The 12747-nt window shown below is 41.8% G+C and overlaps 1 protein-coding gene across 20 annotated transcripts in view; it reads right to left on the bottom strand.

Moving 5' to 3' along the window:
* LOC116386948 (focal adhesion kinase 1-like) overlaps window positions 1-12747 on the bottom strand; it is a 54567-nt gene that overhangs the window by 32403 nt on the left and 9417 nt on the right. For 18 of the 20 annotated variants that reach the window (XM_031853562.1, XM_031853563.1, XM_031853565.1 and 15 more), the window contains exons 1-8: window positions 10861-12741; window positions 4623-4909; window positions 4353-4519; window positions 2093-2180; window positions 1011-1090; window positions 779-841; window positions 617-671; window positions 121-261 (exon numbers count right to left, since the gene is read on the bottom strand). In XM_031853562.1, the coding sequence (XP_031709422.1) occupies window positions 121-261; window positions 617-671; window positions 779-841; window positions 1011-1090; window positions 2093-2180; window positions 4353-4519; window positions 4623-4909; window positions 10861-10933 (954 nt within the window). In that variant the 5' untranslated portion in view covers window positions 10934-12741. Of the gene's footprint in view, window positions 1-120; window positions 262-616; window positions 672-778; window positions 842-1010; window positions 1091-2092; window positions 2181-4352; window positions 4520-4622; window positions 4910-10860; window positions 12742-12747 lie in introns of those variants that run through there. The other 2 variants (XM_031853571.1, XM_031853572.1) reach the window with 1 other exon arrangement.

Raw genomic sequence — 12747 nt, 5'->3', positions numbered from 1 at the left:
ATGTTTTATACCCTGTAAATGCAGAATAGGTTCAACCTCCTGAAGGTATGGAAAATGTATGGATGGATTTCACCTTTAGACGTAACACCTTTTGTCATTATGAATTGAGTGTTGCCCTACCCCCAAAGCACATTTGAAGCACTCTTTGTCAAAGTGATAGATGGGAGAGAGTATCTCAAAGAACTTGTGGATGCTCTGCTCATCGTTGAGGTTAGCAAACTGCTTAAAGGTCTGCTGGATCTGCTTACGAAGAGTCTTCGCCTGATAGAGCGGGAGAATAAGACATTACCAAGGGTTAAGTCTTTCTGGGAGAAAGTTGGTTCAGAGCCAAGAAATGGCAAAGCACACTGCGAGTGACAACAGGACGCTTAACTTAATTCCAGACGATCAGATTATAAGACATTCAGCCAGACGTCCATTCAGTCATCAAGTTAGTCTCCCTGCCAGTCAGCCGGCTACTCAGTCAAATAGCCATTAGCTCATCCAGCCGACTAAGTGGGCCAAGGATTCCCAAAGGAATTTCCACCACTGACACTTCTGTCATCTGGCAATGGAACTTAAATGAGAGATGAACGTCACTGACTCTCTTACTACATTAACAGTAGTTTAGCCTCACCTTGAGGGAGTCCAGCAGGCTTTTGGGGAAGAACCTCCTCAAACCAACGTCTTTCCTAAACATACCAGAATGAAAGTCTTTGAATAGCTCAAATCTGCAATCTCAGAATCTAAATTTGAAGCAATGAGGTTTACGGAGCGAACAAGATCAAATCAATCTTACTCTAATAGTTCATAATTGGATTTCTTATCCAGGGCGTTGCCTGGCATCTCTCTGAAGAACCTCCTATAAAATTCACAGAGAAAGGCAAAACAATATTAAATCAGACACATATTCAGGAAATCGTCTCTGATGAGCAGAGACTAACAGTCAAGATACCCGTTTGAGTAAACAGGATTATTTTGTTAATTTTTGTCACACTCGTGGCATAAGAACAAATGTGTGGTTTTCTCACCTAATTTCCAAACAGCCCAGTTTCAGAGCAACTTCTTGATCCACCTGATCAGCTAGATGTTGCATGTAGTCACTCTTTACCTGTAGGAACAACAGAACAATGGGCCTCATTCACCAACCGTTCTTCAGAAGAAGTTTCTCCTTTAAAACCCACTCACGATACGCAGTTTTCACACAGATTCTGACATTCACCAATGTTTTCTTATTTGGGATTTGTTCTTCGGCAAGAACGGAATCTACACATTTGAGTGCTGACATAATAATTAGTGATAGCGCTTTCTTCAATTCTACAGTCCTACAATCCTGTTCTATTATAGACTTTGAATTACGATACTATTTTTTAAATTCATAATATTTTTTGATAATTATTTTAATTAATGAATTAGTTGTTTGTTATCATTTTATTGGGAGACATCCCATCCAATAATTAGTGAATGATCATGCTATTTATAGGTCTAAACTCGGCCTATTTCTGCATCCTAGGCCGACTCTCACAACGGCATTTTTACTGCTGCTGCAAGATGATGCAGATCGTGCCCCGAGGAGCGAACGCATCTTCCAAGACAATGTAGATCTATTTACAGAGAGCGACGAGTACCTCTTGGGACGCTTTAGGCTACCGAGAGCCGTCCTCATGGAGCCTTACAATAGTTGGGAGCCAGCAATTTACGCTGACAATGGGATTCGTCATTCTAAGGTGCGAACAATTCTGCGGTTTAAGAACACGTCACGAATCTGATGCAGACTTTTTTTTTTACTCTTAACAAATATCAGAAAATACATAGCAAGATATCAGTGAATGAGGCCCAATGTTTTATAACAACACTGCTATAAAAGGTAAAGTTAAACTGCAGTCCCATGTAAGAACAATGCATTGTATCAGTTAAGCATCTGTTTCAAGGTATGTCTGCGTGTTTAGACGAAAAAGCGATAGGGAGCAAGGGACAGAGCAGATCTTGTATGACAGAAGAACTGGTTCAAGAACATTATAGATACCCTTTAAAACCAGATTATGTTTTTTGTTGGTATTATTACACTTTTCTGTGTCCTCTTATTTCATGTGACCCTGCCATGTTGCCTCACCTGGTGATAGAGGTAGTTAAGAGAGGGTTTGTCCTCAGAGAAATGGCTGAGGTAACCTTTAGGAAGGTATCGCATCCGCAACTCATACCTGAGAATGACAGAGACAATTTGGCTAAATACCCATACTGTCAGCACACACACACACCCACACAGAGAATAAAATAACCTGCAGCATCAGAATTCAATGCCTGTATGAAGACAGGAGGAGCATGCTTACTCATACATACAGCTGACGCATACACAGACCTCAATACATTTTAAACCTGGGCGTATACCTGAGCGTATACCACTGAATCCATGACATGATCACAAAAATCCCACTTCTGTTTTATAGATAATAAACAGTATAACAACTGTAGATATATGTTGCACATCATCAACATACTTTTTACAAAGAAGAAGTTCAAGAAGTTTTCGTCTTTTTGTTACAGCTATGCTACATACAATTTGGCTGTAAGGAGCTAGAAACTAGTTCTGGTCTATGCACACATTGAGGGCCTGGACAAGTTTTTTGTGCTCGTTTCCTGCTCTATTTTCTTCATTCCTCTTGCTCTTCCTTCACAAGTGGTTTAAATTGCATGTTAGCTACTTAATAGTGCCCATGGAGCAATAGATTTTATGTCTTGCTCAAAATCACTGCAGCGGAGTGGCCGTTTGCCCACACAGGGGCTTGAAACTAAGTGCTGAAGTTGAAAGATGCTCTTTCTACTCACTATATTACTGTCTGGTGGCGCAGTAAGACGCAGTTTCATGTTGTTCTGGCAGTGAACTAACTGAAAGTGATAACCTTGTAATACCATAAAAGCATTATGAGATTCCTGCTGTTACACTTGCCAGTTGAACTGTGCCACAGAAGTACCCGAATGGGCCATTATCGTTTACAGCGACATATCATTTTATGACTGACATATTGCAGCGACTACAGTGAAGAGAGTAGTGAGCTCCAAGCTGCTGTGATGCCACAGGCCTGAAGTTAAATAACAAAGGAAATCAAGGCCAAAAGACAAAATAAATAAAACATCCTCGTTCTATAATGAATGAACCGAAAAGAGATTGTGAGAAGAGAGATGATGCGTGTTTGAGAGAGAAGAGAGAGCTGTGGTAAGATAGGAAGCACAGATGTGAGAGATGAGAGAGAGAAGGATCAAAGTGAAAAAAGAAGGACTGCGAGCAGCGCACGAGACCGAAGAGAAACATGTGAGGGAGCGCGAGAGGAGCGAGAGAGAGAGTCAGTCCATCCCCTCGGCGACTTCTGCTGTTCTAACAATAGCTCGACAGCAGCAGAAGCTCCTGTGGGCTTGCAGTTCTGCCGCCCCACCGAGGCAAAGCTGCAACAACTGGCAGAGCCGCTCAGCTGCATGTTAGAGATGTCAACAACTTGTTCATTTTTTTTTTTTACCTCATTTAAATTTTAATGATTTTCGGTGTAACACGTCGACTGTAGGACAAAGGACTGAATTGTAAGAAGAGCTGTTAACAATATCCACTGAACATGCCAAGCGCCAGCACAGTTTCAGCGTAGGTCGAAAACAGACAGAGCTGCTTTCAAATAACGAGCAGCTCGTTCCCCTTCGTCAAACGGAGAAGATCATCCCCTGTATGAGGCTACTGCCTCAAATGAATGGGAAGAATAAAGCTCTACAGATTGTAGTTTAATAATACGCAGCAAATACACACTACTCATTGCATTCAAGTCACAAATCTGTGCAATGAAGTCACCTTGACCGATTGAATTTAGGTAAACGTCATCCACCAAGGATGAACGAGAAAACACATTTTATGAGGATTTTCGAAAATCAACACAGGGACCTTGGCAAAAGGGAGCAATATTAAATTATTGGTTGCAATATTTTTTTACTGGCCGTGCACAGTTATTCACATTAGTATGTTTCAGGTTTACTGGGAGTATAAAATGGTTTCATTGGGACCATATGTTATATAGCTGTAGCTTGTTTATTAGGTTTATTAAAATACTCGTTTTGCATATTTGTAGCTTAAACAAGTGTAGCTCCTGCACAGCCTAATAGGGCATTTGTAAAGTTGCCATGTTGATGGTATAATCCTTCTCTTGTCCGCCTCTTGAGAGAATAAAGTAATGTAATGTTTCTTGGCCTGATGTTTGATTTCAGCACAGCATTAAGGATAAGGTTGCCCACTCGATTAACTAGAATCCGCAGCTAGATCTAGTAACCCTTACGGAGAAAGTCAACATGGAAAGACATGGGGAGAGGAAGCAGGCAGAGTCTTGTTGTAACCTTACCTCCACTCCTCTTGGGGGTGCTGTTTCTCATATTTCTCTCTGACGTGACACACGCCCAAATCGGGGTGTAACCAATGGAGTGCATCAGAGTGCAGATGGGTCAGACGGAGGCCCAGAGAGGACACACAGCGCAATTTGTGGATCTCTGCTATCTTCTGGATAACACCCTGTTGAAATGAGAGGAAGTATGAACAAAAAATTAAAAAGTGATAATCAGGGAAATGCTGACTAAGAAGGGCTAGAGAGGTAAGAATTGTTTGTGTGTCTCACCCTGACGTCTGTAGCATCTCCATGCCTGATGTTACTAGCCCAGGTGCATGGCTCGCTGTTCGTCTCAAAATAATGGAAGATCTTCAGAACCCGGTCCATGGAGCCCGAGGGCCGCTCAAGGCCTCCAGCAGAGCCACTGGTACCAACACCGGTACCACCAGAAATCCCAGACCGGGATTTAACCCCACAACCACCCGCCGCGGAGTGATTGAGGTTGGGTTCCAAGTAGGAAGACGACGCCATGCCTGATTCAGATCCTCCTGCGGGGGCTAACTGGCCGTCATATTCTGGAAAAGAGAGAAGGACAGAGGGTCAAAATCGTATTTTTCAACATATTTTTTATCTTCTTTGGAAATATGTTCAATGATGTGAAAGGAGCATCACACAGTCGAGAAGAATATAAATCAACGGGTTGAAAAAAAAAAAAAAGGAAGGTGATTAGGGTATGTAAAGAGAATTACTTTATCAACCCTTTGAAGAACACCACTACAAGAATAGCTGACACGGTAAAACACCCACTCAAACAACCCTTCAGTCACCACCAGTCTGCCGTTCATACGGCACTCTGTACATATGTCGTGACACAAAACAGGCTACATTAATAATCATAAAGACATAAAAGAGAACTCATGCAAATCCACTCTCACACGGCAACGTTGAGACAAAAAAATAACTGTAGAAACCAAGAGAGCTTCAGTAAGGCTACTAGTCAATATAAACCGGCAAATCACTGACACAATGTATTTTTAGAAGGACCTAATGGGCTCAAAGCTCAACATAAATCAGCTTATATAAATAGATTCCCAGTGGGAAACACTGTGGTCAAACTGGACAGACTACTGCTAAATCAACCACACTTTGAATCTCGTCAAGCTTTAAGCTTAACAGTAAGCCACTGCAAAACCAGTCAGTCGACTGGTCCTTCAGTCCTACCTGCAGCGTGGAGTGGAACTGGCCAACATGTCCACGCCATACGTCTCTGTGAGGCAGAGTTCTACTGTTCTCAACCAGTTGCATGGCTGCTAGGCTGCAGTTTACAATCTGGTGGTTTCCAAATTGTGTCTTGACACGCTACGGTCTGCTCTGGTAAATTAGTAAATTGTTCTGGACGTACTGGTTGAATGGCTGTAGTCGGGCAGCAGCCTGAATAGTAGTGGCTGTAGGTGGGCTGCAGCCTAACAGCAGGATGAAGTCTCACTGACATATCCTTCATGATGAGTTTACAGATAAACACACAGAATCACAAGATGTCTAATTAGGAAAAGGAGTAAAAAATTTAACGTATTATTAAATTGCAACTAAACAATAGCCTGCTTCACATGTATTCTTTACCACAGTATGAGACTACAGCAGAATATTATTTGTCTCAGACTCTCTCTTTCGCATATTTACCATAGACTGTATGGTATTTACCATAGACTGTATGGTATTCACCCTCTTTAAAAGGTTGTTTCTACGATAGGTTCATCTTCACACGTCCTTGTGCGCGACACAAACTCTGCTGCTTCCTGTGTCATCCTGTCACTTCCTGGATATCCCTGCAGGCTTTGTCGAGTCATCATCACAACAGCGGCTGGTTCCAGCTGGCTGTGAACTCTATCTGTGGCTATCTTACGGTGGCAAAAGTAAACCGAATCTGATTGGCTGACTAATTTCGTGGCTCACTTCCCAGTATTGGGAACGTAATCTACAACTAAAATTGTGATCTGCTTCATCGTCTACCGTGTTGTTCAGGGTTGAAAGATTTACATGCGATGACTTATTGAATCCACTGAATATGGAGACAATAAATTCAACTGACTGTTTTCTGTTACTGTCGACCCTGGTTGTTTCACTGCTGTTCTTAACAGCCTGTAGCGAGACACAAAAATCACTACTGTTAACATCACATCACTACATTCAGCACTTTTTCCATGTTGTGTTCAGGTCACGGTCAGATCACTTCATGTTGAGAAAGACACAGAGACAGAAATATGCCGACTGATCCGGGGAAAGTTGGTTCAGCACTTTGACAGCTTGACCTACAGTTCCCTCTTCAAAGACACATGCTGAAATACATGCCCGTGTGTGTGTGTGTGTGTGTGTGCGCGCACAATGACTGCATCAGAAGTGTAAAGGAGGACATTATGCATCTAAGAATTTGACTCAGCACTCTCTTGTAAGAATCTGCTGTATCAATAGTGTGAGTGTGTACGTGCACCAGTACACATGATTACATCCTGTGTCTATGGAGAGGCTTTGCACTCATTTCCCTTTTTTGGAGTCTTTACTTACATGAAAAACCTTTCCCTCATTTTCTTCATATTATTAAACTTTTCTGGTATTATCAACCTTATGTTGTTGTTTAGGTGTCTTAAGACTCAATCATCCGTTTTTCGCAATTCTTCTTCATTTTCAAGTGATAAACTGTTCATGTACACGTCTGAATTGGTTTTTAGATCTTAAGCAAGATCCTTGCTGGATTGAAACATTGACGTGTTTTTTCTTTTGTATATAAAGAGGCTGAAATTGTCTTTTTTAAAGCACCTGTAAAAAACAAATTGGAAATATTCACTTCCCAAGAAAAAGTTTGATCCATCCAAGTATTTAATCTTTCATAGAAAGCTATGTTTTCAATGCCATTACCACACGTTCCAGTGACTGAGGACAAGAAGTCCTTGCGATAGAATAAAAGAAGTGAAGACGCTGCCTAGGTTATACTGCATTATACGGTACTAGGTTATGTTACTTTACTTAGTTTTTCTTTCTAAGTCTCTGCAGTTTAACAAACAGCAGTGTGACAATTGTTGGTTATTAGCTAAAATGTCAAAGTGTATTCTGAAAAGAGAAAGGACAAGAGTGAAAGTTGACAGATGAAGAAGTCCACTGTGTGCATTTGTGTGTACGTTTATTAAAAGTGAGCTCACCCTGTCGGTAATAAGTGTATAAGGGCCACAAGCATGGCTCCGTGCTCAACAGACCCTCAAGACGTTAATACAACAGATTAAAGAAGATCAGATTACAAATGTCCCTCTTACAGTATTACTATCATCATCCAATTAGAACGATATCACTGTGGCTATGATACTACTGGATTATTAGGTGGTTTGTTACAATCCCTAAAGAGTGCACTGCTGCTATTATCCAAATACACCACTGTATAATATCATTGTAACAATACTAACGGACTTGGTAATAACTACAGACCCCGTTTACCTGATAAAAAGATACGTCTAGTGGGGTTGTGCAGTGGAGATAATTCATAGTCCTCTGTTACTTCTACGGCTGCAGAGATTTTAAGCTTCCGAGCAGGCAGAGACAGATTAGCTCTGTGTAGTTCTTGGGAATGCTTCAAATTACAAAGCTTTGTGAACTACACCTCATATTGTATTATAGATTTTGAAGAAGCTTAGTGAAGACAGACTGTATTTGAAAGGGAAGGAGGTTTGAACTAACCATGTTCTGTTGTTGATATATCATCAAGTTATTGCTTTACTGTCATTTCAGTGTATTGTGTGAGAGCAGATGCCAGGTTGTGTGTTTTTTTGCACATAGTGCAACTGAAAACTTAAACCACATCTACTAAAAATGATGTTGACACAAAAAAATATTCTTTAAAATTCAGTACACTTGTGTTTCCTTACTATTGAAGGTAGATGGTGGAACAATATAAATGTATGCTATCAGAACCATGTCCATAATGTACACAAGCTGTGATAGATATACAACAAACCTTCAGTTGGCATAACTTCTAGTCCGTTAGCCACCAGAGGAGGGATACAGTCACAAACCACAGTCAGCCATCTGCTGCTGCTCACTCGGTCAGTCAGTAACCAGATTAGATATCAAGCACTAAATTGTGGTAACACCCCGGTGCATACACTGAGACAAAACACAACAGTGACACAAAATCACACACACATGAGCTGAACCTAATTACTACATACAGCTTGATGAAATCCTATTAGAAAAGCAGGCAACCTATAGCTGCCTTGGTGTATGCATACAACTACTTTATGCTACTGGTGAAGCGAACATAACCATAACATGTACTATGTTTACCTTCCTTTTCAGCAGCATTTATCAAAAGAGGTTTTTGTTAATAGACGGTGGCCCTTTAACACTGAAGCTACAAACCAGTATGTGACTGAATACATGTAAAGTACTAGAGGTCAGGCTGAAGAAAATACCTGCAAGTATGTATTCAGTTTGATGTTTTGCTTAATTGCCTCTGACAAAGAACTGGAAAAAGTTATCGTCTGTTTGTCCACCACATATTTGAGATTGCAGATGTCATGGTGGACATAAAGCCTCAGCATCAGTTTGTGGTGCAGAACAAATGTTTCCATCAGATGCTTTTCAAACTCTCATATTATCCAGCAAGTTGGCTGCTACACAGCAGAGCATTATGCCATCAAAATAATCAATTAACATACATACTGTAGACCATAAAAGTCTGTATATTATAGAAGGCTGTCCTTTAGTTACCGGATTCTTTAGCTTGTAAACATCAGTTTTGGGGAACTACAAAATACGGACCTCATAATACATAAATTAAGGCTTTAAAAAGGGTAGCACAGGATGAATGAAGCTATGTCTCACTGCACCAATTTCTACTCAACAGAACTATACTAAATCCCAACATGCATGCCCTCACACATTCAGATAGAGAAAAGAAGAGGAATCAAATCAACTAGGCCATGCAGGCAGCCAGGAGGGGGGGGCAGGCGGCTGCCAGGCCCACCACCCCCTCTCTCAGTGGGGCTCCAGTGACTGACAGTCAGCCTGTAAAACCACAGAAGGTTGACCTGTCCCGTAGCAGCAGCAGCTGAAGGACGGTTTATCTCCTCGTCTAAGTGCTATCTGGGTTACTGGGGTTAGCACAATCCTGGGGGAGCCGAGGCCTCTCTGTCTTTTTTTTTTTTCACCATCCCTCTCTCTCCCTCGTTCTTCATATTTATCCCCGTCTTTACGTCTTTATTCTTTCCAAAGCCTTCATCGTTTCCTTTCTTTTGCCCCGCCACACATGCCAAACTCCCTGTATCCTTCTCCATCCTTCATCTGCAACTCTTTTCCCACTCTCTTAATCTCCTCCAGTCGCTCATCTCACATGCTCACAGATTTTTTAGTTCCTGCCTTCACATCTCCATTTGATCCTCTGCCCTATTGAACCACCTCTCTTCCTTCCTCCCTCTCATCTTTCTCTCATGCTCAAACTATTTCCTCTGCCCTCCCCCTTCCCCTACACCCTCTCCTCTGCCAAGGATGCCCATTATCTATACAAGGGGACAAAGACGGAAAAAGTCTAAACATTGGTTGTACATCTATATGCATGAATATATTTTAAACTCTGATCTAAACATAGATATCTATCTATGGGTCTAAATGTCACTTCCATATAAATACAATGCTTTTACATGGTGACCCGACAAAAAACAAAGGACCAGCACTAAGAGAGTGTGTGTGTGTGTATTTTTACCGGGGTAACTCATAACCACCATCTCCCCACACACTCATATTCACGGACCTAATTACAGCTCGGTACAACTGTAAGTCGGGCAAAATAACTGATAAGAAACCGTAGTTCACTTGGTTTTTCAAACAGGAGGAAGCAAAAACAGATTAATTGTAACAATTCAGTTCAGTAGCTGTTCAAATGAAGCTTTAAAGACTAACACGTAACTCATTCATTGGACAGTTTTGGTTGAACTGTCATTTAGCATCGCTAACTGACAGCTGGTCATGCAGCACTTCACTGTGCCTTTGTTTCATTATCCAGCGGTACCAAGGAGTTCATTAAGTCAAAGCTGGTTATGAGTTTTTAGTTTTGACCCCAACTGGACCTCATCTGTCGTAAATGTAAATCCCAGGGTGATGAAATACACAAATCGTTGTCATTCAGACTTCATGAAGCAGAAAACAAAGCTCAGCTAAGTGAAAACCAACCAGGCTGATGAACAACTGGATGTTTAACAGAATGAGAAGATGCTTCAAACGCAGAGTGAGAAAAGGAAAACAAGGTAATGCATGGTAGTTCATGACGAGTACTTTTCTATTTCATTGTAAATAATGATACCAAGGTGCACCATCTAAAGGAATATACTACATTATACTACATTTGATGAACAATTGTATGGATCCAATACTATGTAGCTGTGAATCAGAAGGATTTAGTCAAATTCTCAAGAACATATCAAACTACAGGGTTTATTTGTCAGTACAACATGGTGTGTTGATTACTACACTCATTAGGACCTACTTGGTAGGGGGTGCTGTGCGTAGATGCAGGCCCCCTTGCTCCAGCAAAGAGGGATGCAGCCGCTGTTCTCCATTTGTTTTGTAGGGGGGCCGGTACAAAGTCTGGCCACAGGGCCCAGACAAACCTGCTGGGCCCCGAAAACAGCATAGAGCCTATAGGACCAGGACCGGATCCTAACCTGGCTTTACACAACTATAAAAAAAAACTGGTATATAAACTTGAATAAGCCAAGGAAACTCTAAGAGGGCTATCCTAAAATGTCCACAAAAACGTTAGAAATTGAGAGCTGCTGTGCTAGTAACTGGGCCGTCATTTGTTATAGGGGTGATAATACCCACTGCTCAACTTTTAGCCACCTCACAAGACTCAATAGAAGAAGAAGAAAATCAATCAAAGCCAGTGTCCCAGGGCTGTAGGTAACTCCAGAAAAGAAAAGAGCCCCGCGAGAGGAAACAGAGGATGTCAAATATCCTTTGTGCTGTAAAAATCTGATGACACAGCAAGTATCCCCACAGGGAGAATATACCAGTCCGTTACATTAATGCTCCAACAGCCACTACAACACACAAAAGTCTGACTCAGCACCCGATCTGGAGGTCAGACCTTCTTCTGCAACAAAAGAAACAAACGCTAAAACAACCGAGAGATGATGAAAACTGAAAGTTCAGTATCTGGAACAGTAATCCACGCTACTGATCACAAGACTGCCAGTCACTCTCTCTTAAAGCTTGCTGAAACACGCATTACTTCAGGACTTGAGGAAGCGGCTCGTGGTCCAGGTCTTAGTAAGCAATCCGTCCAATTCATGTCATGACCTTTAACCCCCCCAAAAAAACAGTCCGTGACCATTGTGCAATGCGATATGCAATGATCCCTGTAAGGCAGGCGAGAGCCCGTGTGGGTGGAGAGGGTTCAGTAAGTTGCTCGAGGACACTTCAGCAGGGTGGAAGCTTCCCAAAACAGACATTCAAGCCTGGCTTCTGTGGCTGGGGGATTATTTTTCTACCAATTAGGCCATCCTGCTGTCCAATAAATCCTCACAAAATATCAAATTCTGCTCTTCGGTTTGGAGCTGCTGATCCAATTAATCAATCCTTTATGTGAAATTCAAAGAAGACGGCTTCCTGCAGCCATAAATCTTGAGTCACATGCTGATCCAGGTTACAAAAGAACACCAACATCGCTTGCTGGCAAAGTAAAACTGTATAATTACATCAAAGTATCCCTCCCCAAGAAACATAGTTTTGTTCTGAGAATCCACAATATTGTCAAAAGGAGACGGGAAGACGGATGAGAGAAAGACGAAAAGAGAAACAGGCATCAGCGAAGAAAGAGACAAAAATGTAGGGCAAAGAGGGGCGTCGAAAAATGGAGCATAGCGAGGGAGAGGAAGGTAGAGTGACCGACGCAGGAGGGGAAAAGGAAAGCAAGAGGATGAAGGATGAAGGTAGAAGAAGAAAGAAGAGACTAAAAGAAGAGTTGAAGGACAACAGGATGATCAAAAAGAGAGAAAGAATTAAAAATATAGAGAGTGGGATGAAAAGAGAAAGTGGAGAAACCCCGGGGAGAAGCTGAGCCTCCAAAGCTTTCCCCACAATGCTCTGAGCCTGCAGGAGTTAACCAGGGCGAAGCAGGTGTCTGATGTCACAGAGAGAAACATAAAGTGACAGCGACCTGAAGTGAAAGGTGGTGCAAAGAAATAAAAGTCAGGAACTAAAGAAGCCTGGATGCAAAGATAGGCAGGATGGGAGAAGGACTATGGAGAGAAATCGATGTTGCGTGAGTGGGTTGGAGAAAAAAAAGAATTTGATGCAGTAAATCCGTTTTGAAGCCAGTCGGCTGTGTGTCGCTCAGTCTGGCTTCGGCAGGCTTTCTTCTGGAGCAGCG

Source organism: Anarrhichthys ocellatus, unplaced genomic scaffold, assembly GCF_004355925.1.
Source record: "Anarrhichthys ocellatus isolate YVR2014 unplaced genomic scaffold, GSC_Weel_1.0 scaffold13, whole genome shotgun sequence".
Classification (NCBI taxonomy): domain Eukaryota; kingdom Metazoa; phylum Chordata; class Actinopteri; order Perciformes; family Anarhichadidae; genus Anarrhichthys; species Anarrhichthys ocellatus.
Note: the sequence above shows the minus strand (reverse complement) of the source record. Positions and strands in the feature narration are given on the sequence as shown.